General features: G+C 41.8%; 1 protein-coding gene across 2 annotated transcripts in view; it reads right to left on the minus strand.

Annotated features, from left to right (window-relative positions):
• Window positions 1-3,784: 3,784 nt before the first annotated feature.
• The window catches only part of LOC137627721 (WD repeat and FYVE domain-containing protein 2-like), a 123,781-nt gene continuing 100,228 nt past the window's right edge, over window positions 3,785-27,337 (minus strand). Inside the window, exons 7-10 of one of the 2 annotated variants that reach the window (XM_068358980.1) lie at window positions 23,418-23,537; window positions 21,863-21,883; window positions 21,468-21,556; window positions 3,785-4,112 (exon numbers count right to left, since the gene is read on the minus strand). In XM_068358980.1, the coding sequence (XP_068215081.1) occupies window positions 4,063-4,112; window positions 21,468-21,556; window positions 21,863-21,883; window positions 23,418-23,537 (280 nt within the window). In that variant the 3' untranslated portion in view covers window positions 3,785-4,062. The remainder of the gene's footprint in view (window positions 4,113-21,467; window positions 21,557-21,862; window positions 21,884-23,417; window positions 23,538-27,337) is intronic. The other variant, XM_068358981.1, reaches the window with a different exon arrangement.

Raw genomic sequence — 27,337 nt, forward strand, 5'->3', positions numbered from 1 at the left:
AAGGTAAGGTATCAGAACAGAGTAGGTTGTCTGAATCCGATCAAAGAAACATAACTACCATTAGTAGATACGATTCACAAAATATCGTGGCCCTCCGGGACGGGAGGTATAATAACACGGATGGATAACTTGAGAGAGGGGAGGGGGGGGGGGGGGGGGGGGGCGCTAGACGAGGCGCATGATACGCTACCCGCGATGACGCACTGAGCGAAAGAGCCAGCCCCCACCCTGGGTGACTTCCCATTCTCTAAAAGCACGTGACCTAAGCCTACCCCCCCTATGTAGGGAGTGGCGAAAGGCGTAAAGGGGGAGAGGACACCCAGGGAGAGGAGACTGGCTCGAAATCAGGTGATGCGAAGCACGCAAACAAAAACAAGATATAATGGCAGACGTTACAAAATGATAAACAATAAAATACTGTACAATGAAATTCAATTAAATACGCTAAATCGGCATATTGAGTAAAATGGGGGAAAAAAAAGAAACACGGCGTAAAAGGAATAATAGCAAAACCTTCCAAATTCGGGTAGTTGCCGACTTGGAGAGGAAACTATACCATTTTAAACAAAAACTAGTACTCCAAAATCGGGTAAAATACCGATCTCGACAGGCAGGAATAAAATTAATAAAATCGCGTTCCGATTCCCCGTTAAAACTAAAAAAACCATGAATTCACGCATGAAAGGCTACCGACAGAAGCCGCTAACTAACACTGCCCAAATAGCCTAAATAAAAGATAAAATCATGCCAAAACACTGAATTAGATGTCCTTAACACAAAAATAAGACTACAATTAGTGGAACTAATAGAGTGTCTTACAAAACAAAGAGATCCCGAGGAAGCGACACCAGAAGACCGCATACACACCCGTAGGGAGCGTCAACCAAGCGGCTGAGATAAAACCCAAAAAAGTTATTGAATGAACGTGCGTCGCTACCTAGAAATCCCAAACAGACAAATATAATACTCAATTTGGGAGCATGGATCTCCAAAACGCCTGACATCTTCAAAGCACAAAATAACACAGAGCTACGAAAAACACGTCCGAACGTTCACGGGTGCTAACAAGGAATGATGGGAGAAGGTTAGGTGGTGGTGGTGGTGGTGGTGGTGGTGGTGGTGGTTGGGGGGGGAGGGAGCAGTAGCTGTGGTGGGTGGTGGTGGTGGTGGTGGTGGTGGTGGTGGTTGGGGGGGGAGGGAGCAGTAGCTGTGGTGGGTGGTGGTGGTGGTGGTGGTTGGGGGGGGGGAGGGAGCAGTAGCTGTAGTGAACAACACCTCGTAGTAACCGGGGATTTTGAGGAGGGAGAAGTCTAATTGGAAAGGGATCTCTGGTAGTGGTATCACTCGCCCCAGTTTTAATACCGACACCCTTAAGGGGTGAGCCAGCTAGATATATTCCTAGAATTCCATGCAACTTTTTTCTCTGGTATATTTAGCAGTATTTATACCTTTGAAATGGTGCTTTAAGGAGCATTTCACTGGGCGACACAGGTTCCTCGCCCAGAAATAGATTTTTCCTTTGTCAAAATCCCTTTAATATCATCATTACATGACCAATACCTTAGATATCTGTTGCTGCGAAAGCTATCCTATACACAGGTGTAAAAGCATTCTTTGGTCATTATGATTATTGGTAAAATGTAAACAAAACAATGGTTTATGTTTTTGGTGATGTGTTTAGGAAAAGCAGGCTAGCCTATACACTGATGGCTTAATAATTCACCAATCATCTTATAAAACAGATATGACCTAAATTCATTAAAATTTTCCCAAACTTTCAACCTTGTCTTATGCGCGGAAATATACGGTAAATTAAATCATAAGTCTTGGGTTTGCTCAAGTCCATGAAATGACTGAAAAAATTCAAGTGATGTCTAAAAACAGAATACATCACTTTTCTTATCTGTGAATAACAAAGGAATTAGATTTAATTTTGAAATAGTGCAGAGATATTGGGAAACTATGTTTCAACCTTAATTTTGGAGCATAGACAGTGGTCTGAGTAAACTACTCAATACCTGTAACAGTATATAAATTGAAGACAGCACCCCGCAAAATTATTCTACAATCTGTAACACTTCCAAATGCACTGATGGGCGAAACAGAAGAGACAAACCATAAAGCCTCACAAGGTTACTTTTTTTGGACCCCTATACCCAGCTGATGCTTTGATTTCTAATTTTTCAGTTTCTAAGGAATCTTTAAAAGTAATAATTCACTTAAAAGGTAAATTAACATAATTGCATTTCAATATACTGTACACCTGTGTATATATTTTTTCTCCTACTGGTAAATAATCCAGCTAACAAATAAATTGATCATTCACCAAGGTAACATCCCTTGAAAGAATGAATAACAAAATACAAAGGCAAAAAATTAAGTTTCTAAAAAGATTACTGTAAACATTTAAAGAATTGAATTTCCTTTCCCAATAACTTAAAACATTACATCTTTAAAGAATTATTGTTCAATTTATCATTCACCAAGAACTACAACGAATTCTTCATTTGACTACAAAATTTTCCTCCAGAATATATCAACAATGATTTGAAGAAGTGAGGATGACAAAACTCACACTTCTCTTCTATTTCAATGTTGTTAGCACACAAGTAAGTTGGCAATAATACACATATCCACATCCAGTAATTAAGCCTAAGTGTACTGGCACTACACCCAACAAAGGAACATCCCAATACTGTACAGATAAATGTACTTCACTAGGCCAATTGCTAGCTGCACCTTTGAGTTTTCACAAGAGGAAATATAGTGTTCTCTAAATACTACTCAAATGATAACACTGAGGTGAATTCTGATTACACTGAGCAGCTAGTTGCTAAGCCATCTTATGTTATAGCAACAAAGGTTGTGTAACATTTTTCAAATGCATATCACTAGCAACGACTGATAACTTTACAGAATTTTTGTTCAAAATGTTTTTGTAATTGCATGTAAAATCTTTTCACTGAAGATACTAGTCTACTTTAACTCGTCTCTTAGTCCCTCACTTCGCTACAGTATCCAATAATAGTGTTCCACACTAAAGAAGTGGAAGAAAGCCCAACATTGAGCTTTATAGGAATACTGATTATACGTGATAAATTCATTAACTGTAGACACTATTATAAAACCTGAAAGCATTTTGTGGATGGACTACTTGGTAAGACTAAGTGCACTTGGATTTCTCCAAGGTGCTCATTGGTTACATGAAAACCTGGTTTCCAAATATGATAAGTTGAACAAAGCAGGAGCAAAGTTATACTGTACTGTACAAATAACCATAATGACCCAATCTCAGCACTTTAGAAAATACTTGTGATTGGATTTTCCTTGAATACCATTTAAGTTTTTATGATGGCTATGACCGTGATGCACAACAAAAAAAAGTCAGACTAATTATTCAAATCCTTTCATTATAAACTTTAAAAATCTACAGTTTCAGTCACCTGCTGCCACCAAAATAAGATTTAAAGCTTATTCATGGGTGACATACAGCCTTGCACTGCAAATCCAGTAACAAGTTATCATGACTAGTAAATCTATCAACCTAAGTGTAAAAAGGAGTACCCTATATTTGGCTAGTTCTTAATTTTCAAGATCACTTTCTTCATCAATAGTGACGCTAGGGAAATGTTTCTGGGTCAAAAACTACTACTGTTCTGTATTGAAAATTCCGACCTATACAGTATAACAGATAATTTCCCCACTGAAAGCAGTTACAACTTCTAGTTTGCACCATTACTCGGCTACTCTATAAGACAAACTCACCCATTGTGTTATGGAAGCCAAGTTAACCACTTACCTTTTCTTTTTTAACATATTATGGCTGTTCTACGAGACAAATCAACCAACTGTGTTTTGGAAGCCAAGTTGAACAGTTACCTTTCCATTATCCTAATCATCTTTGGTAAAGTTACCACCTGTGTGCTCAAGTATCACCACTTCTACTCCATGTGTATATGATGTGCATATTCTCCAAAGTTAGTCTTGACAAATACCACCTTTTCACTGACTAGCCAGAAGAACGACATGTGAATCCCACGGATCCACATGGCTCTCACAAGATCAGTTGAGTAAACTTGACACCTCCCAAATCTTCATAACACGGTCTTGGCCTTAAAAAGAAAATATGACATAAATTTAAAAGAACTTGAGAGAAAACAAGAAATAAGAATAAAAATAAGAAATGCTTGAGAATTATCATGTTTTACAAATACAACTTCAAATCAATTAATTTTTCAAAGCTGCAATTAGCCAAAAACAGGTTTCTTCAGACAACAGATAAATTTGAGGAATTTTTGCTAAGGCAACACATTATTAATATAATTCCTACCGAAAACAATTTGTTGGACCTTTCTTAAGGTTGTTATTTTCAATATAACATAATTCTCAAGAAGTTTTAAGCATTTAATTCACAAGTAATAAGGCCACAGAGTTGACTCAAATATATCTAAAATAAATAAATAGAGCACACAAATACCACAAGACAAGTTTGATACATGTACAGTATACATACGTGAAATCAACCAACTGGTTTAGCCCTTCTGTATGAAGAAAACCTGGACTACTGAAGACTAGACATGAACCAGAGTATGAATAAATGGCATCAGGAAATAACCCTTGTAAAGTCTTGAGATCCCACAATAAAATTTCCAAATAATACCATACCCAAGAAAATAACAATACTGTACCCTTAATCAAAGAATTATTGGTCTTCAAAGCTTACACAGAGGAGGCTAATGATGTTAAATTCTTTATAAGCTCCCTACTATCAAAACTATCTTGTAAGACCTCTTCTTCTCTGGACTTTCCCTGAGCTAAAAGTAAGCTTTCCTTTACGCTTTGAACTTTAATCTGATCAGCAATAATGAAACATACTTCCAAAGGGCAGCAGCGAGGCCTCTTTAAATAAAAAAAATTGTCTTCAGCCCAAGACACAAAAGAGAATGAGGATCATGATCACCAAAAACAATTTCTATGAAAACCAACACAGCAGGTGTTAACAATTCTGGGAGAAGACATTTCTTCTAGGAGAAGGACACTCCAAAATTAAACCATTGTCCTCTAGTCTTGGGTAGTGCCATAGCCTCTGTACCATGGTCTTCCACTGTCTTGGGTTAGAGTTCTCTTGCTTGAGGGTACACTCGGGCACACTATTCTATCTTATTTTTTTTCTTCCTCTTGTTTTTTTGAAATGGTGTGTTGGGCAGGCTTAATAGAAGGGCCATGGATGCCTGGTGGTTTATCAAGAGGTTGTCTTTTCCTTTTTCTGATTTTTTCTTCTCAAAACCATCCTTACTGTCCTCCCTTCAGTTGAAGTGGCTATCCTGGAGGGTATTTAGCCTTGCATGGTGTATCGGCTCCTCCATGTTGACCAGTTTTTCCGACTTTTTACTATAATCTATGGATATCATCAATCACTTTTATTATTATTCTGTACATATTGTTTTTGTTTTAATTCTTGTTAATCTAGTTTTTAAGTATGATGTCTCTTTTTTATTTCTATTAATTCTTATGCTGTCTGGAGACATTGAGCGAAATCCGGGACCAGTACGTCCTAGATTTCGTCAATGTCGTCTTCTGTATTGCAATATTCGTGGTCTTCATGCAAATATCCGAGACCTTACAGTTGCATCCAGACAGTATGATATTCTTTTGTGCTCAGAAACTTTGGTTTCTAATATGAGGCACTCCTCTGAGCTCCTTATAAATGGTTTTAAGAAGCCAATAATGCTGAAACGTGATTCCATTCCTAGGGCCAGGGGAATGGCGGTGTATATTAGGACCGAGTACCCTGCTTCTCATAAGTCCTGCTATCAATGTGGATGTCATGAGATTCAGGTAATAAAAGTTTGTGGCAGGCATAACAACTTTTATTTGTGTTCAATCTACCGGAATCCAGACATGGATGATTCTATCTTTGATTGTCTTCTTACCATTATGGCTAAGATACAAGAAGATGATAGAAAGGCTTCTTTTGTCTTTGTTGGTGATTTTAATGCTCACCATAGGGAGTGGTTAAGTTCTATCTCTCCTACCGATCGCCATGGCTTAAGAGCTTTAGACTTTGCCTCAGAATCAGGCTGTGAGCAAATCATAAATGAAGCTACTCACAGGTCTGGTAATTGCTTGGACCTCGTATACACTGACTCCCCTGGCGTTATAACTAGTAAGGTTGGTTCTCCAGTCGGGACTTCTGATCATGCCTTGATTTCATTATTAGTGAAGACTGAGCAGCCTGTCCCTGATATATCATATTCTTGTAAAATTTATATGAAATCCCAAGCAGACTGGAATGGGATTTTGCATGATCTTTTGTGCTTGAATTGGTCACAATTATATAATAGTGTAGATCCTGTTGTCCCTTTGAATGAGAATCTAGTCAACATAATTGATAGGCGTATCCCTTCTCGTGTGCTAAGGTACCGAATGAAGGACAAACCGTGGTTCAATGATGATTGTAGACGTGCTTATTTGGAGAAGCAGGAGGCCTATCACCTTTGGAAGGGTAACAGATCAGATTTGACTTGGAACAACTATACTCAGCTTCGAGCTTTTGCTCAGAGAGTTTATGCCTCAACTGAAAAGGAGTACAATTTAATCATAAAAGAAACCCTCTCTGGTACAACTCAGGAACATAAATGGTGGTCTACCCTTAAATCTGCACTCTTTGGTGTAGATGCAACAGTTCCTCCTTTACTTAAACCAGATGGCTCAGTCACTCACTGTCCAAAGGAAAAGGTAACCCTTTTGGCTGATGTTTTTGACAGTAAACAGAGTAATGAAAAACTTGAACTTCCTCATTCCTGTTTTCCTGAGGCTAAACTAACTAGTTTAGCTTTTCGATCTCGTGAGATTAAAGCTCTGTTGATGGACCTTGATGCTTATGGAGGTGTAGACCCTAATGGTATTTTTCCTTTGTTTTTTATAAAGACAGCAGATTTCTTAGCTCCAAAGTTATCTGTTATTTTACGCAAGTTAGCAAGAAGAGGAGCTTTTAGCACTTGTTGGAGAATTGGTAATGTTACTCCTCTATGTAAATGTGTTTGTGGTAGCTCAAGTCCCACTGATTACCGCCCAATTTCCATAACTCCCATATTATCTAAAGTTTTTGAACGTCTTCTGGCAAAACGTCTTAATAGGTTTGCTGAAGGTAATCATCTATTCCCTAGTTTGCAATTTGGTTTTCGGAAAGGCCTTGGAGCATGTGATGCCCTTCTTACAATCTCCAATGCAGTACAAAAATCCCTTGATTGTGGTCGGGAAGTTCGTATGATTGGCCTTGATTTTAGTGCTGCCTTTGACCGTGTTAATCATGAGGCCCTTGTTTTCAAACTGAAACAGTTGGGAGTGGGTGGGTCGTTTCTTAGCATTATTATTGATTTTTTAAGTAGTAGATCTCAAAGAGTTGTTGTTGATGGGCACCATAGTGAGTATAGGAATGTGATATCCGGTGTTCCACAGGGTAGTGTTCTTGGCCCATTACTTTTCATACTATATACACATGACATGTGGTTTGGCCTAGAAAATAAGCTTGTTGCATATGCAGATGATGCTACTCTCTTTGCATCAATTCCTTCCCCTGAATGTAGATCTGGGGTTGGTGAATCCCTTAATAGAGATTTAGCTAAAATTAGTGCATGGTGCAAATTATGGGGTATGAAGTTGAATCCTAACAAAACTCAAAGTATGATTGTAAGTAGGTCAAGGACGGTGGCTCCTCAACATCCGGATCTCAGTATTGATAATGTTTCTTTAAATTTGTATGACTCTTTCAAAATTTTAGGCGTGATTCTTGACAGCAAATTTACTTTTGAGAAACATATAAGGTCTGTGTCTTCTTCAATTGCACAAAAAAATTGGCTTATTGAGAAAGTCTTTTAAGATATTCGGTGATCAATCTATTCTGAAGAAGTGTTTTAATTCTTTTATTCTACCTTGTTTTGAGTATTGTTCTCCTGTCTGGTCTTCAGCTGCTGATTCTCATCTTAATTTGTTGAACAGAAACTTACGGTCTATTAAATTTCTTATTCCTGATCTGGATATTAATCTCTGGCACCGTCGATCAATTAGTTCATTATGCATGTTGCATAAGATTTTTCATAACTCTGACCATCCTTTACATTCAGATCTCCCGGGACAATTCTATCCTGTTCGTAATACTAGGCAGGCAGTTAATTCTAATAGCCAGGCCTTCTCCATCATAAGACTCAATACTACGCAGTACTCTAGAAGTTTTATTCCAGCTGTTACCAAGTTGTGGAATGATCTTCCTAATCGGGTTGTTGAATCAGTAGAACTTCAAAAGTTCAAAGTTGGAGCAAATGCTTTTTTGTTGACCAGACGGACATGAGTCTTTTTATAGTTTATATATGACATTTTTGTTGTTGACGTTGTTAATAGTTTATATATGATATATCTCTTTTGACATTACTTTTTTAGAATGATTTATTGTTAATTTGTTCTCTTCAGTTATTTATTTCCTTATTTCCTTTCCTCACTGGGCTATTTTTCCCTATTGGAGCCCCTGGGCTTATAGCATCTTGCTTTTCCAATTAGGGTTGTAGCTTGGATAGTAATAATAATAATAATAATAAAATAAAAAAAAAAAAAACAGACAATTGTGAGTGCACTTCTGGTCATATCCAATCTGACTCAGACTGAAGAGTAATACAACAGGCACAGCATGTTATTGTTACTAAGTGCTGGTAAGCCTCATTGCTTTATTAGAGGCTCTAGTATATTTGAAGGGGAAAAAAAACAGAAATAAAATTCCCTAATTTTCAGGGGTAATGTTAACATACCAAGCTTCCGGAGATGAAATAATTATGAACATCAAGAGAGGTTCATAAATATAATAATGAATTTTAAAAGCTATTTGTATTTTCCTAGTTTTACAAACCCAAGTCCTTCAAAACAGAGATATGTCTTCAACTGTACTAGAACAGCCATTTAATCATTAACAAGATAGCTGGTTAACGATAGGTGGCATGAAGGGAAAGCCCTACCACTGCACCTGTCACAGAATGGCTATTTTTGTTCCAAGGTCTAGGACCGACAGTTGTTTCAATTGATCCATGGACCTCCCACGCCCATTTTGTCAACCTACTGCCCAGCTACTGAAGTTGAAGTTTATATAGCATGGCATTCCTAAAGATGCCAAAGTTTGGGTAGGTGCGTGTATTTCCTGTCGACCTTCAAAGATGCATCAACACATGAATTTAGGTGTGGGCATTTTTCATTAATCTCAGTGCTGTTTTGCACATACTCATGTTAACACGGTTGGCCCTACAAAATCACAACACAGTTACCTTTTCACAATCATCAATAGCTCCACTCGTTGGCCTGAAGCCATACCAATGCAAGAGAGAATATCTGCCTTATGTAATGCTGCCTAGCCACACTTTCTGAATGGATAGAAAGATTTGGCATCTCAAAACACATTATATTAATCATTAGGGTATCTTCTAGGCATAACCCTACACTAGATTACCACTTACAACCCTGCATTCAACAGAATGGTAGAACATTTCCCTCGTACCCTCAAAGCAGCTTTGATGTTCCACAGCACCAGCTCCACCTGGTTTCCACAACCTCCCTGGGTCCTTCTTAGAATGAGAACCACTCCCAAGGACACCATGGATGTCCCAGAGGCAGTAATGGTATACAGCATAGCGATCCCTTGGTCGTCCCTGCAGAATTTTCCTTATTCAAAACAGCCTCCGATGATCTCCAGTGCCCATGCTGTCAGACTTACAAGCACCCACAAAGACAGCCCATACCTAAAGACATATACACTGCAACATAATTCTTCACGTGCACCGACTCTTGCAAGCTCCGCTTACAGCCCCATACATTATTATTATTACTTGCTAAGCTACAACCCTAGCTGGAAAAGAAGGATGCTACAAGCCCAGGGGCTCCAACATGGAAAATAGCATGGGCCCATTCCTTGTCAACCATTGTACTCCGAAAGCTTTCCTCCTAAATCTTTGTAGAAAGAAAATTGGATCACCATTGACTGCATAAAACCTTTGTTCTTAGCAAGACAACACTACAACAGTACGACTCTAGGAAAAGTCACCCACTTTCACATACGTGTCTGCTTTATGGGGAACTATGTAATACACATACAACAAGCAACACTTCCAAATAAAGCAGAATGCGCTCTCCGTTTCTTCCATGCAGCGTGCTTAGTAATTTCCATCGAACAAAAATCAACTCTACCCGATAAAAGCCATTGAATGTAATGCACACTTGTTTCAACTATTTTTGCTACTGTTATTATATTGTCAATTTCTATGCAGATGTCAACCTTATTGACAAAGGCCCTTGAATGGTCTCATGCAATTGTTACCCTTCTGTAATCTGAACATAAATATCTCTGATGTATGCTAAATAAATCTAGTTAAGTCATTCAGGAGTTCATCATTGATTCATACCTCCTTCAGGCATGTCAAATTACCATTAGAACCATTACCAGAGTTACCGGATAATACACCAAAACATTGGCCTTTACAGGAAGAATGAACATTTCACTAGCTTGAACACAACTTCTAGAACACTACCTTCTACTGCCATCTAAATTCACTAGCCTAGCATTATTTGGATTATTCCTTTGTTAGATATGAATAAACTTCCTAATTCATTAACTTTAATTTGTAAGCTACTTTTCTTTAATTTTTCCTTATTGCTTTTATTAATTTGGATCTATAATATGATTGTTTGTTTTAATAACTGATACTTATTTATCAAGTGCTATCTGGGAGCTTGCGTATTTGACTTAAAGTAAACAATAAAGGAGAACTTGGCCAAGGCACATTTTGTTTGGATCCTGGTCATTTTCTTTTCCTTTTTGAAAGTCTTCTGTCTTTGTTCACTCCCATTGTTGTTGTCTGAGTGGAGCAAATACACTTCCTCCTTTATCTCAGAAATAGATTTAAGAGATTTAGAATGTTTTCACACTAGCTACTCAGATCAAGTGAACTTCTCATGACACTTATAAACAAATAGGACAATAGTGACCTATCATTATATTTCAAAATCAAGTTAAGTATGTATCTAAAGATATTACTTCCTAACTCTCTTACAAGTTAATGCTTAATAATTAGAACAAAATAATAATGCTCAATAATAGCAATAAAATTATGATTTTCTATGAGGTTATGACTTAAATCATATAATAACTCATTTGAATCAGTCTTGTAATAATATTCATAAAATACAAACATACTCTGAAGGAGCTATCTGTAGATGAACTTCAATAGTATATGGGAGATAGCTACCCTAATTTCACTAAGAATTCACCCTTGAAAAACTACCTGAGCCACCTACTGCTCCTATCGAATTTGCAGTAAGAAACTCTCCCCACTGACACATCACAGTAACTATTTGAATACATCTTTTAAACAAAACTTTAAAGTAATTTGTATTTTTCCTAATGATACAAACCTTGAGCTCTTTATTACAGATATACTTTCAGCAAATCTGGAAGACTAGCCATAAGCCTTTTAGTGAGGTGCAACTACTCCACCACTAGTTAGTAGGGGGGGTTAGGCAGGTAGTACCAGCTACCCCACCCACATACACACCTGCGTTGTCTCGTCACTTTTGCTTGCAGGCAGGACTTAGAGGGGGATAGGCGATGGCAGGCCAAATTTGTATAAAAAGCTCAAGGTTTGTATCGTTAGAAAAAATGCAAATTACTTTAATTTTATCATTTGTTCCAACACTAAATACAAACCCTTTCGCTCTTTACTAGGGATGACTTACCTTTTGGGTGGGTAGAAGTCTAAACCAACTGGCTGGTTTTTAACCCTTCTAACCCCAATGGACATGCTAGTACGTTTCACAAAACTCATCTCTTAACCCCCATGGACGTACTGGTACGTCCTTGCAAAAAACTGCTATTTGCATTTATTTTTGCATATTTTTTATAATTTTATGAGAAACTTCGGGAATTTTCCAAAATAATGAGACCAACCTGACCTCTCTATGACGAAAATTAAGGCTGTCAGCGCAATCTAAAAAAAAAATATTGCAAAACGTGCTTTTAAAAGAAAAACGCCTGGGGGTTAAGGGTTGGAAAGTTCCAAACAGCATTGGGGGTAAAAGGGTTAACCACGGGTTTTCTCGCACGTATAAGGAAGAAACCCTGAGACCTCGCTAACTGTACGTGCAAAGCACGCTTTAGCAGCCTGAGCAATCTGTGTGATTGTGAGAAACTAGCAATGTGACTAATCTAGATAAGAATTCTCAGAAACGTAGGAATCTTTGAATCAACCACAGACATAAACCAATCCCACCTCACCAGGGGATATGGGGCTGCAGCAAGTATTATACCCATACTAGGTTACACAATGGAAATGGTTTTACCTGCAGACAGAGGAGGCCAGTTCACAGAGGACCGTAGGTACTGTTCCCCACGAGGGAAAGACCCAGTCATTCTTAAACATTCATCCCTGACTAATCCTGGGTGACCTCTGACCTCAACCTTCTGTTACTTGTCCATTAAGGAGCCTGAGGTATTTAAACCAAATGTTGTGCACCCATCACAGGGCCAATAAAAAATGTCTCCATGTTCCTGTGGGTCACGTCAGTGCAGGTAGTGGGGCGGTGAAGGTTGTCTGACGCTTCCAACCACCCTCTTGTAAGACCTGTGTCAGAGACTAGTTCTTCCTGAGAGCTAGGCATATGCTAATGCCCCTAATGTCATGAGCTCTGGGTCATCTTGTCTGTAGAGAAGGATCGGGATTCAATACTCGGTCTATGACCTCGCGAATCCTAGCAGAGATGGTGTTCTTCGTGATCCTCCTCTTGACTTTCCCGGTGCTGACAAACAGGGGCGAGCTGCTGCGGTTCTTTCAAGGTAGTACAGTAGAATCTCGGTATTCGGACGTCTAGAAGCTTGAACTAGAAGCTCAAACAAATAGGTTTCTGACCAAAAAGTTCAAGTGAAAAATGCCCGTTCTCAAACAAATATTCGGTACTCGACCAGTGCGAGTAAAAGCCCGCCAAGCCGAATGATATCAGTTACTTGTTGGCCATTGTTTTGGATGAACATAAACATATGCTATGCCTCATTTTTCGTGTTACACTATGCTATGCATACCTTTGTTTTGCATTCGTTTTATATCTATTCTGATTCATTACCACTTAAAACATGGATCCAAAAAGTAATAAGAGTGAAAGTGATAAAAGTAAAAAGGAAAACAGAACAAACTTATGGAACTGAAAAAGGAAATTATTGCAAAGCACGGTATAATTTTTTTGTGTTGTATTTAATTGACACTTAAAGAGAGAGAGAGAAACAGAATTGGCTGATGTGATCGAATGCCATGTTTTTGTTTCTTGTACCACCTGAAGCAAAGAATTAATCACGTCTAACAATAGTCATGTTAATTTCATTCTTAAACTGATGATGCCAAATGTGAACTAAAAAAAAAAAGAAAAAAAAAGAGAGAGAGAGAGAGAGAGAGAGAGAGAGAGAGAGAGAGAGAGAGAGAGAGAGAGAGAGAGAGAGAGAGAGAGTGTTTATATACAGTGTACTATACATAACAAATCTTTGTAAAGCAAATCTATACTGTTTAAAATATATTACAGAAAATATTGCCGACTTGTTACCGAAGGTTAGGCTATTCACTGCCGATAAACGAACCCAGCCTACAAGTGAAAACCTTGAACTCCCACAGGGAAAAAATTAAACTTTTATATACTGTATACTGTACTAAACAAAAATAACGCTTTAATATACCATCATTAACATCACAAATTTTAAGTAATTTGTATTTTTCCTAACAGTGCTTACCTCGAACTACTTTCCTAGGAGTATCTGGGATCTCCTCCCATCTGACCAGAGTTTTGTGTAGTTTACCCTATACCCGTTTTCTATGAGGGATAACCTCAGGCGGAGTGATATGCACCCTGAGGCTAACCCCGGGTCAGAGAGCATGCTTGCTCAGGTCTCGACCTCCAGTAAGTTCTTGGTAGTTTAGGTCTCTAAGAATTCCAGAAGGCACTCGGGGAAGGAAGGGCGGGCCATTACCCGAAAGTAGTGCGAGGTAAGTACCGTTAGGAAAAATACAAATTACTTAAAATTTGTGATTTGTTCCAACACAGAGTACTTACCTCGAACTACTTTCTTAGGAGACTTATACTTTAGGAGGTGGGAGTGGCCTTTTAAACTTCTGAGACCGTGCTGAGATATATCCAAAGACCTAGATAGGAGGCTAGGTCCTGTTGACCCCAAAGAAAAGTGAGAAAAGAGGAAACTACACAAAAAACTCAACTTAGTGTCTAAGTAACTCACCTCTGCAAGAAATCCTAGGAGCCATGTCCTTCCAAAGTAGGGGTCCTTGCAGCCGGCTCAGAGTCCTATCTGAGACCATTTGAAGCGGAAATAGGGGGAGGAAGAACAAGGGGGTTTAAGGAACGAACCTGTGTCTCTTGTACTTACTACCCGTGGTTATCACTGGGGCTACACCTTTAAACCGTTTGGAGCGCGGAAATGACGGTACCTATCGAGAACCAGTCCAGGGATTTTCTTGAAGTCCTTCAAGTAGTGAGCAGTGAAGGTAGACTGGTTAGCCCAGGTGCCTGCTCTCAGGATCTGGCCCACTGCCATATTCTTCTCGAAAGCTAACGTAGTACTCAGACCCCTAATGTCGTGGGGTCTGGGTTTTCCCGGTAGGGGGATATCTGCCTTACTGTAGGTCCTGATAATCACCTGCCGCAGCCAGAAGGAGACAGTGTTCTTCGAGACTGGCTTCTTCACTAGGCCCGTGGAAACAAAAAGACTTTTGATCTCGGGCCGAAGTCTGGCTGTCCTCTCTAAGTATTTTCTTACGGCCCTGACAGGGCACAGACGCAAGTCCCTCGAGTTGTCCGAGCGAGGAATTGCTGGTACTGAGAACCCCTCAAACCTTGGATCCCAAATGGCCGGATTCTGGGTCTTCGCAACGAAGGATGGCACGAACCTCAAGGTGAGCTCCCGCCAACCCTTCGAGTGAGCGACTTCGTACGACAGTCCATGGATCTCCCTCACTCGTTTAGCCGAAGCTAATGCCAATAGGAAAAATGTCTTGAGGGTGAGATCCTTCTCCACGATGTCCTTTAGGGGTTCAAAGGGAGGTTCTGACAACATCTTCAGGACGCTGGCCACGTCCCACTGTGGCACCCTAACGGCTTGCGGGAGACACGATTGCTCGAAGCTCTTAATGAGCATCGAGAGATGTCTGGAGGTTCCCAGGTCGATACCCTTCAGGAGGAAGACTTGACCCAGAGCAGCTCGTACTCCCTTGATGGCCGGGATGGACATGTTGACCACGTCCCTGAGATAAACTAGGAAGTCCGCTATCTCCGGGATGGAGGCCCTCAGGGGCTTGATGGTCTTAGAGGTGCACCACTTAATAAAGGTGGCCCACTTTGCTTGGTAGACCACTGCCGATGATCGCCTCAGGTAGCCTGACATCCTCACTGCCGTCCCGGACGAATAGCCTTCTTTCCTCAAGAGATGCTCGATAACCTCCACGCGTGAAGGCGGAGGGACCGAGGGTTCTCGTGAAACCTTTGGAAATGTGGTTACCGAAGAAGGTCTAGCCTGTCCGGAAGGGGCCAAGGTGGAAGTTGTGCCAGTTCTTTTAGATCCACGAACTATTCTCTCTCCGGCCACCAGGGCGCGACCAAAGTCATCCACAGGTTGTCCGGCCTCCTTACTCTGTTGAGGACCTGTCTGAGCATCCCAAAGGGGGGGAAGGCATAAACATCGAGGTTGTCCCAAGGATGCTGGAAGGCATCCTCGAACGCCGCTCTTGGGTCTGGCACAGGAGAACAAAACACGGGGAGCTGTACGTTCAACATCGTTGCGAAGAGGTCCATCACCGGTGATCCCCATTTTTGAATGATGGTTTTGGCTACTTCTGGGTGCAGGGACCATTCGGATCCCACTACTTGTCCCATCCTGCTGAGGCCGTCGGCTAGAACGTTCCTTTTTCCCGGAATGAACCTTGCTGAGATTCTGATCTGTTCTACTACGGTCCATTCCAGAAGTTCCAACGTGAGGATGCACAACTCCTTCGATCTTAGTCCTCCTTGTTTCTTTATGTAAGCCACCACTGTGGCGTTGTCGCACACCAGAGCCACGGTGTTCCCCCGGAGTAGACGGACGAACTCCAGGCACGCCCTTCGTACTGCCCGCATCTCTAGCACGTTTATGTGCTGGGCCTTCTCCTCGTCCGTTCAACTCCCTCTTGCTGACCTTCCGAGGAGATGGGCACCCCACCCCTCCTTTGATGGGTTCGTGAACAGGAGCATCTCCGGAGGGTCGGCTGCGAAGGACACTCCCTTAAGGGTGTTCGACCTGCCGCACCACCACTCTAAGACCTCCTTCGTCTCCGGGAAAACCGAGATCACCTAGTGGGGGGAATCCCTCTGGTTCCAGCTCTCCTTCAGATTCCACTGGACCTCCCTGAGCTTCAGCCTGCCCTGGGGGATCAGTTTCTCTAATGACACAAGGTGGCCTATCCGCCTCTGCCAGTCCTTCGTTCTCCTAGGCTGGCCCGACAGGAAGGGACGGAGGACTTGGTCTAAGTTGTCCAGGTGGAGGGTATCAACTGGGACGTCTTCAGGTTGATGACGATACCCAGGACGTTGCAGAACCGCAGAAGCTTCGTGTCTTGCTCCCTCAGTACTTCCTCTGAGGCTGAAAGTAACAACCAGTCGTTCAGGTACTGAATCAGACGAATGCCCTGTTCATGTGCCCAGGCTGAGACCGTCGTGAAGACCCTCGTGAAGACCTGAGGGGCTGTGGACAGCCCGAAGCAGAGGGTCTTGAACTGCAACGTCTGGGTACCCCATTTCACCCGTAGGTACTTCCTGCTGGAGGGGTGAACTGGAATTTGGAAGTAGGCGTCCTTGAGATCTACTGACATCATGAAGTCCCCTTCCCTCAAGGACGCTAAGACCGACTTCGGAGTGTCCCTCTTGAAGTCGGTCTTGCACACGAACTTGTTGAGGGCTGAGAGGTCTATGACCGGTCTCCAGCCCCCTGTCGCTTTCTCCACCAGGAAAAGCCTGCTGTAGAACCCCGGACCAGGGTCCTTGACTGGTTCTATCACTCCTTTTGCCAGCATCGCTGAGACTTCCTCCTGCAGGGCTGTCTTTTTCAATGGGTCCTTGGAGGCTAGCCACTCTGCCTGCTGATCTGGTATCAGAGGTGGGGGTTCCGCTAGGAAGGGTAACCTGTACCCTTCCTTCAGGACTGCCACGGTCCACGGGTCTGCTCCGTGGTCTTTCCATGCTTGCCAAGAGTGTTTGAGGCATCCCCCCACCTGAGGCTTCGGCAGGAGTAGGGGGCCTCCCTCCTTATCTCCTCCTAGAGGCCCTCTTCTGGACGCTGCATACGAAGGCCTATAGGAGGATTGAGCTGAGTCTGCTCCCCTACTGGAGGGCTGAGAGGACTGTGACCAGGCCGTAGTAGGGGTGTCTCCCCTGGGCTGGCTAGAAGCTCGAGGAGATAGAGGAACATCGGAGGTAGTCCTTCTGTGTGCAGGTCTCCTCACTGGAGGGGGTCTGGAATTGGCCTGGTCCTTGAGTTTCTCGACCCTTTCAATTGACTCCTCAGCTGCCTTCAGGGGGAAAATCGAATCATCCCACAGGGTTAGGCTTCTCAGGGACCTCGCTTCTCTGTCAGGATGCCGTCTGGTGATCTTGTTGAGGACCGTGTCCCTCCTCCGTAGGACCCAGTTGGCGTCCTGCGTTAGTGACTGGTACGACAAATACTTCAGGGCCTTACCTCCCGAGCTAATCAGCTCCTTGAGTAAGGCCTGATTCTCTGGAACCGTGAGGTCGTACGAAGCCTTGACGCCCACTAGGGTAGAGGCCCACCAATCCAGCCAGGAGGAGACTTTCACGAGGTCCTTCGCTATTTCCTCCATCATGGTGGCTTCCGAAGGAGAAAAGCAGATTGGTGCTGTCGAGGCCCTCTCTTCCGCAGCTCCCTGGCCTAAAACGGCGAGTGCAGGTTCCAGTGTACAGGCGCCTGCACGGTGGCCCTCCGGGAGGTAAAACTTGCTCTGGGACTTCAGGCCCTAGAGCAGTTTGGAGGAACTCTAGTTCTTGGGAGCCTCGGCGTGGTTGGCCACAATCTTGTCCACGTGGGCTCTACCTAGCTTCACATCCCTGGCTAACGGTAGTGCTAGGGAGGGTCTCTGCTGGACGGGGGCATCCACAAGTCTGTTGAGACTGGACCGCCAGAATTCCTCGGAGGAGGGCTCGGGCTCGTCCAGCCTGTGGTGTCTCCGAATGAGCCCTATCACCCTTCGATAGGCTGACACCTCCGCTGCTGAACCCTCCCCTTGGTCGTCCAGCTCCTCCGCAGGACGAACTGATGCTTGAGACGGGGCTCCTCCGTCGGAGGTCTTCGTACGGGGAGAAGACGAGGCCTTGGCCCTCTCCATCTCCTGGGGTTCTAGCTGAAGGACGGGCATAGCCGTCGAGACGGAGGCCTCCGTCCTCGGTCTATCCTTCCTCACGGAGGTCCACGTATCTGCGGGTCTGCTCGACGAGGGGAGCCGTCCTTCACGATACTGACGGCTCAGGGATGCCTTGGAGGTCTGGACGCGGCTGCCAGACCGAAGGGGTGACTCTCTCCGCTGGGCGGATGGAGTCGGAACCTTCGCGGACTTATGCCTGTCTGCTGCTGGGACCTGGAATGACGACTCCCTCCGTCGGTCGAATCTTCCACCGGACGAGTATCTCTCCGGAGAATGGGCTCTAGGGCGCCAACTTGAAGAGCCTGGAACTGCTGCCAACTCCAATAGTCTGCTGCGAGGGATGACTACCCACTCTTCGTCCGGGAGCCACTTCTTCTCCATTTTCTTCTGGGGGATCCAGAACGCCTACTCCCGTGGCGAGACCTGGAGCGGGAGCGAGAACGGTAGTGCCTCCTGCAGGATTTCTCCAGACGTCTTCTGTGTTTCCTCCGGGCTTCGTCCTCCGAGGAGCAGGAAAACGCCTCGACTGAAGAACCCGACGACTTGTAGACCCGTTTAGGCGGGCCCGACTCACGCGAAGACATAGGAGGGTTCCCTCAACGCTCGACAGACGACGGGGCCTGTAAGAAGACGTCCGGAAACGTAGCAAATGGCACTGGAGGGGAGCGCGGACGCTCTTCAGTGGGGGACCAGGTACTGAAGCCCTCTTCCATTCTCAGCGGGGACCTGAAGGGCGTCTTCGGGGGTACCCACGCGAGGGGTCTGATGTCGGCGAGTGTTCCTTCTCGGCTGTACCTTCGGCTGCAGATGTTCTTGAAAAACAAGCCCAAGAGGCTGGAGAGGAGTTAGGAACATTTCTCCCCCACATAGGGTCATCAGAGGAGACGTGCCCTGCTTGCACCAGGACTCCGTCCCCCACACACACTCCCGACCCTCCCTCAGGCCCCACACTTGCCTGGAAAGACGCCACAACCCCACTATCCTACAGATCAGACTCCTGGGGAAGGGCCACGAGCCTCTTCCCCGCAACGGACTGACCTCGACCCCTACTCTGGGTAGGGGAGGGTGGCAGGGAAGCTCGGTCCGACGACACGCCCGGCGAAGCAAGGGGAGAAGAGATACTCCGGACACATGGCGGTAGGGGAACACACACTGCCCCTACACGACGAACACAAGGAGTGCGGGTCTACTTCGGGTTTCGACAGGAACACTCCACACGATTTACCGGCCATAGGCACAGGACAACAGCAAGGATGCTCCATGACGCAGTAGGAAGCACCACGAGACACAAGAACGCACAGGGAAAGCAAAGGGAAAAGCACAAAGGAACCACGTGGGAACCGTGTGAGACACAAAGAATCACACTGGGATTAAGGAGAGCGGAAAGATGATATCGCGACGCGACCAGAGAACTTACTGGAGGTCGAGACTTGAGCAAGCATGCTCTCTGACCCGGGGTTAGCCTCAGGGCGCGTATCACTCCGCCTGAGGTTATCCCTTATAGAAAACGGGAAAAGGGTAAACTACACAAAACTCTGGTCGGATGGGAGGAGATCCCAGATACTCCTAAGAAAGTAGTTCGAGGTAAGTACTCCGTGTTGGAACAAACTACCATTAAAATTATCGAAAGGATACCGAAAGATAAAGATTGCCAAGAACGTAACCACAATTTTGTTTACGTTTTGTCAGCTCGACTCGCATATTTAAAAGTTGATTTCATTGTTGATATGGAATTTTTCCTTAAATAGGCTACTTATTATGAAAATATATTAATAAAATGTAAGGAAAATTTTGTTTGGTTACATTTGTTATCAGGCACCGTACTTTGGGCTACTAATATACTTGAAAAACCAATAGATTTGATACATTTTGTGGTGTTTGACTCGCAGACTTTGAACAGCTTTGCAGATACAGAAAATCTATTTTTGAAAACTGGCGACCACATAAATGGGGAATCGCATAACTCGAACACATAATTCGGGACCATACTATAATAATAAAAGTGCTAGAGCGTACCCTCAAGCAAGAGAACTCTACCAAAGACAGCGCAAGACCATGGTACTGAAACTATGGCAGTAACCAAGACTAGAGAACATTGATTTGATTTCTGAGTGTCCTTATCCTAGAAGAGCTGCTTACCATGGCTTAAGTCTCTCTTCTACCCTTACCAAGAGGAAAGTAGCCACTGGGAAAATTACAGTGCAGTAGTTAATCCCTTGAGCAAAGAAGAGTTTTTGGTACTCTCAGTGTTGTCAGGTGATACGAGGACAGTGGAGAATGTAAAAAGAATAGGCCAGACTATTTGGTGTATATGTAGTCAAAGGGAAAATGATCTGTAACAAGAGAAAGGGATGCAATGTAGTATTGACTGGCCAGTCAAAGGACCCAATAACTCTGGTGATGTTATCTCAACAGGTGGCTGGTGCCCTGGCCAACCTACTACCTAAAATCTAATCTAACATTTATTTTTCACACACTTTGAGAATCATAATTTATACCATACAGCCAGGTTTATATGGTCCCATATAAAACCTCACTTTACTAGAATCAAATAGGGTTAACATACTTTTGGAATTCAGCAACATGAACAATGATCAATAAAGAAGATACCATTGGACATCCACAGGATAATCATAGTTTCCCTCACAATCAACTGAGTTCTGTTAACTAAATTTGAACAAACCAGCAAATGGAAGAAGTGATAAAGGACAAATGTAAGCAGATTATGTAAACAAATGCTCATTGCTAACACTTGGTAATAAGGTGATGAAAAGTCTTGTTTTAACTTTTCATCAACACTGATCTCATACTTGAAGCACATGGCAAATAAATATTAGGGAAGATTCATTGAATAATACATATACTATAGGTCTATCAGTAAGAAAACTATAAGATATTGGTAAGATTTCTGTTCTATACTTTACTGAAAATATACTACTGTATTATAACCATATTTTGAAGAACTGAAAAATCACATACCAACTGTAAGAAGAAGACCAGCCTCTTCATCCATATCCATGTAAACAACATTATGCTTCACTTCATGGAACTTTGCTAGAGAAGCCCGACTGAAAGAAATAGAAAATAAACTTCTTCAGAGCAAATCAGATACAAATCACAAATTTAAGATCAATGAACTATATAAACTTGTTATATAAATTAAGGAACAACATAACCACACTGACACACAGGTTATTAGATAGTCAACTTATCATTCAAAATATTTACAGGCTTTATTAAACAATACATATTAAATTTATGTGTAATTCACTTCAAAACTATTAAGATTAAAAGTATTGTAAAGATCCAAACCTAATGTACATTACAAATTACTTCTTAAATGAATCAAAAATAAAAATATTACAAGTACTCACTTCTCACTATTCACACTGCAGCTGGTTTGAAAATTAATGAAATATTCAGTATAAGTGTATAAAAATTTCCTTCTCATTATCCAAAAATTTAAGCAAAGTGCATACAATTGGAAACCTTCAAATTATTAGTTTGAAATTCTTCTACAAAGCCTATCGAGATGGTAATAATTAATTTTTCCATATAGTATAATACTGTATCATAATGAAATTTACTCACAAGAGTGAAATCTAATTATTACACGATTAAAAACATAAATTACACAATTCTTAAAATTTATAAAAACTGAGAAACATTATCACAAGCAATGCATAAATATAAGACATACTGAAAGATATATTTCATGGTTAACATCAAAATAAATATGAAATACTGTACTGTAGAGTACATACTCTCTACGCAACTAAATATTTAAATGAAATCTAACAAATATGCAAAAAAAAAAAAATAAGAGCAGATCTAATTCTGAAACGAACTAATATACCTACACTGTAACACAGTACTGTATTCACTTTAGAGATACAGAAAAACCTATCAATAATGAACTAATAGCGGGAAAGGGATGTCTGCTATCAAAGGTTCTTTGTTATATCGAAAATGTGTTTCCCGAAGCATAAAATCGAACAAAATCATACAACTAATACAAGACTAATGTATAATCCCCAACACCATGGTCAACATCATAATGAGCAGATAACAAGAGTTGGCTGTATTAACAAAAAAAATGGACATTTAAAGAATATATTTCTTGCTAATCCTGAACTGAGACCTACATATATAACACAAACAAAAGGAATACAAAAAAATACTTAAATGGACATTTAAAGAAGAAAATATTTCTTGCTAATCCTAAACTGAGACCTACATATATAACACAAACAAAAGGAATATAAAAAAAAATACTCAAACAGTGCAGGAGAGAAACACGTCGATCAACACTCATGAACGGCTCAATTAGTATAAAAGAATTAGCTTGGGGAGGTATTAACCCTTTTACCCCCAGGCTATTTGGAAATTTCCAACCCTTAACCTACAGGGGTTATTTTTTCCCCCAGCACATTTTGCAGTATATTTTTTTTTAATTGCTCTAACAGCCTTGATTTTTGTCATAGAGAGGTCAGGTTGGTCTCATTCTCTAGGAAAATGCCTGAATTTTCTCAAAAAAATTATCAAAATTCTGAAAAAAAATTTTATACCTTTTTTTTGCAAGGACCTACCGGTACGTCCATGGGGGTAAAGGGATGAGTTTTGTGAAACGTACCAGTACGTCCTTTGGGGGTAAAAGGGTTAAGGACCACCAAGCACAGTTTTGACCTAGCCGTTTGACTCATAACACGCTGGATGGTTCCCATATAAGAGGGATATACCGGCTGACATTTATGATCATTTCAAAATTCATGTTACCAAACTGAGGGTATTGGGAAATCTAAAAACCTCCTAGTACAAATAATTGCACAAAACAAGTAGAAAAGCTAAATTTCCCAACTTCAATTACAAGAGAAACATAAAATAACTGAATATTCAAAACAACACATATCTCAAAAGTTATAAACTTACTCGGTTTCTGATATAGTTGAATGACACTTGTCACATACTCGCACATCAAACTCAAACCCCATTATAGGAATAGTAGATCTCTTAGAACTGCAACTATCACAAACTGCTTTCCCACATTTCCTGGAAGGAATACATAAAATATTTAGAAAATATTTTGAGAAATTTGTATAATTTAAGCTAAATACAAAATTTACATAATGCTACTGTCTAATCTAATCTTTTAAGCCTTTGTACCTATATATGTCGTCTTAAATGGTAAAATCTATGATAACCCATATTCAATTAAGAACTCTATGATTAAATAACTAAAACTTTATAAACGATTTTCAAATTTATTAACAGAAAAATATTTGTACTTCATGCAAACAAAAAAAATGCAATACGAGTAAACATTATAAGTTAAGGTAGGGTACCAGCACTAGTTACAGAGTATGGAGTTGATCATCATCCAGTAATAAGATAAGTTTACTTCTGTCCAAGCAAACTTTCTCGAAACCACTTCCACTACTAAATGAAAAAGGATAAACAAAATCACTATTCTTCAGAGCATCAGCTAAGGAATGCAAGATAGTGAAGATACCTAAGAGAATCCAGTGAAAAGATCTACACTGACTAGGGTCACACAAATAATGTATGACAAATTCCAAAAAACAATTTGTATTTTTTCAGGCTAACAAACCTAGTCCTTATACGAGTATGTCTTAATACACTGAAACAGCCATTGCATTATTAATAGGGTAGTTGGTTATTGACAGGTGGAGCGAGGTGGAAGCCCGGCCAACCTACCCATTACAGAATAAACACTTTTGTTCATAAATTAAGGACTGAAAGGGGTGGTTGAGGTGGGATTTTCAATTTAAAGGTTCTAGGTTTGTATGGGTAGGAAAAATACAAATTACTCTTAAAATTTGCTATTTGCTCCTACATATAAACAAACCTTTTGTCCTTTAAAACAGGATACTCCCTCATTGATGGGAGGAAGTCCCCTAGAACCAAACTAAGTTCTTTTCTTCCTTGGACAGGTCATCCTTCCTAGTTCCATATGGGAGCACAGAAGGTAACTCCTACAACCTCCTAACAGCTAATCATAAGGATGTACTGTATAAGTTGTTACGACATCAGCCGATACAAGCTTAAAAGGAAGTTAGTCATAGGGTTGGAAAACTTATCTCCTTAACAGCAAGATTGATTGATTGATTGAAAGAAAGATGTTATTTTCCTTAGTAAAATAAATTTTTGAATATACTTACCCGATGATCATATAGCTGCATCCCTGCTGCCCGACAGAAAAAATCTACGGGCGGAATACGCCAGCGATCGCTATACAGGTGGGGGTGTACATCAACAGCGCCATCTGTCAAGTAGGTACTCAAGTACTCGATGTCAACATAGAACCAATTTTCTCCTCTGTCCCACTGGTTCTCTATTGGGGAGGAAGGGTGGGTCCTTTAATTTATGATCATCGGGTAAGTATATTCAAAAATTTATTTTACTAAGGAAAATAACATTTTTCAATATCAAACTTACCCGATGATCATATAGCTGATTCACACCCAGGGGGGTGGGTAGAGACCAGCATTACAAGTTGACATTATGAGCTAAGTATTCCGTATTTCATTTTAGCAGTTATTCAAAATAACAAGCATAAAATAAATAAGTACCTGGTAAGGAAGACGACTTGAACAATTACTCTGCCTTTTTAAGTACGTCTTCCTTACTGAGCCTCGCGATCCTCAAAGGATGCTGAGCGACTCCTAGGAGCTGAAGTATGAAGGGTTGCAACCCATACTAAAGGTCCTCATCAAAACCTCTAATCTAGGCGCTTCTCAAGAAATGATTTTGACCACCCGCCAAATCAAGTAGGATGCGAAAGGCTTCTTAGCCTTCCGGACAACCCAAAAATATTTCAAGAGAAAGATTAAAAAGGTTCTGGAATTAGGGAATTGTAGTGGTGGAGCCCCCACCACTACTGCACTCGTTGCTACGAATGGTCCCAGAGTGTAGCAGTTCTCGTAAAGAGACTGGACATTCTTAAGATAAAAGACGCGAACACTGATTTGCTTTTCCAATAGGTTGCGTCGAATATATTTTGCAGAGATCAATTAGTTTAAAGGCCACGGAAGTTGTGATAGCTCTAACTTCGTGTGTCCTTACCTTCAGCCAAGCTTGGTCTTCCTCATTCAGAAGGGAATGAGCTTCTCGTATTAACAGTCTGATAAAAAAGGAAAAAGAATTCTCTGACATAGGCAAAGATGGATTCTTAACTGAACACCATAAAGCTTCAGACGGGCCTCGTAAAGGTTTTAAAATAGAACTTAAGAGCTCTTACAAGACATAATACTCTTTCTAGTTCATTTCCAACCATACGAAAAGTTTGGAATATCGAACGATATTGGTCAAGGCCGAGAAGGCAGCTCGTGTTTGGCTAGAAAACCAAGATGTAGAACATGTAGCCGTTTCGGATGAGAATCCGATGTTCTTGCTGAAGGCATGAATCTCACTGACTCTTTTAGCTGTGGTTAAGCATATCAGGCAAAGAGTCTTAAAGGTGAGATCTTTCAGGGAGGCTGATTGAAGTGGTTCGAACCTGTCTGACATAAGGAATCTTAGAACCATGTCTAAATTCCAACCAGGTGTAACCAAACGACGCTCCTTCGTGGTCTCAAAAGACTTAAGGAGGTCCTGTAGATCTTTATTGTTGGAAAGATCTAAGCCTCTGTGACGGAAGACTGATGCCAACATGCTTCTGTAACCCTTGATAGTGGGAGCTGAAAGAGATCGCTCTTTCCTCAGATATAAGAGGAAGTCAGCTATTTGAGTTACAGAGGTACTGGTCGAGGATATGGATAATGACTTGCACCAGTTTCGGAAGATTTCCCACTTCGATTGGTAGACTCTAAGGGTGGATGTTCTCCTTGCTCTAGCAATCGCACTGGTTGCCTCCTTCGAAAAACCTCTAGTTCTCGAGAGTCTTTCGATATTCTGAAGGCAGTCAGACGAAGAGCGTGGAGGCCTTGGAGTACCTTCTTTACGCGTGGCAGACGTAGCAGGTCCACCCTTAGGGGAAGTGTTCTGGGAACATCTACTAGCCATCGAAGTACCTCGGTAAGTATTCTCTCGCGGGCCAGAGGGAAGCAACTAGAGTCAACTTTGTCCCTTCGTGAGAGGCGAACTTCTGCAGTACCTTGTTGACAATCTAGAATGGAGGGAATGCATATACAGTAGATCTAGATGAGACCAATCTAGTGAAAGGCATCTATAAGAACTACTGCTGGGTCCGGGATAGGTGAGCAAAGTATTGAGAGCCTCTTGGACATCGAGATTGCGAAGAGATCTATGGTTGGCTGGCCCCAGGTGACCCAAAGTCTCTTGCATACATCCTTGTGGAGGGTCCAATGTGTTGGAATTATTGTCCCTTCCTACTGAGACAATCTGCTAAGACATTCAAGTTGCCTTGGATGAAACTCGTTACTAGTGAAAAGTCTAGACCTGTTGAACAGGAGAGGAGGTCACTTGCAAACTCGTACCATGTCAGAGAGTAGGTCCCTCCTTGCTAGGAGATGTACATCAAAGCACGGAGTTGACCGTGTTCACCTCCACCACTTTGCCTTGAAGGAGAGACCTGAAGCTTTTCCAGGTCAGACGTACTGCCAGAAGCTTCTTGCAGTTGAAATGCATTGTCCTTTGACTCGAGTTCCATAATCCCGAGCATTCCCTACCGCCTAAGGACGCACCCCAGCCTACGTCCGATGCGTCTGAGAAGAGAACGTGGTTGGGAGTCTGAACAGTCAGGGGAAGACCCTTTCAAAGGTTGATAAAGTCCTTTCATCAAGTCAGACCAGACTATCTTTCCGGAAACCGGGATCGAGACCGCTTCTAGCGTCTTGTCCTTTTCCAGTGAAGAGCTAGATGATACCGAA

This window comes from Palaemon carinicauda, chromosome 35, assembly GCF_036898095.1.
Source record: "Palaemon carinicauda isolate YSFRI2023 chromosome 35, ASM3689809v2, whole genome shotgun sequence".
Classification (NCBI taxonomy): Eukaryota; Metazoa; Arthropoda; class Malacostraca; order Decapoda; family Palaemonidae; genus Palaemon; species Palaemon carinicauda.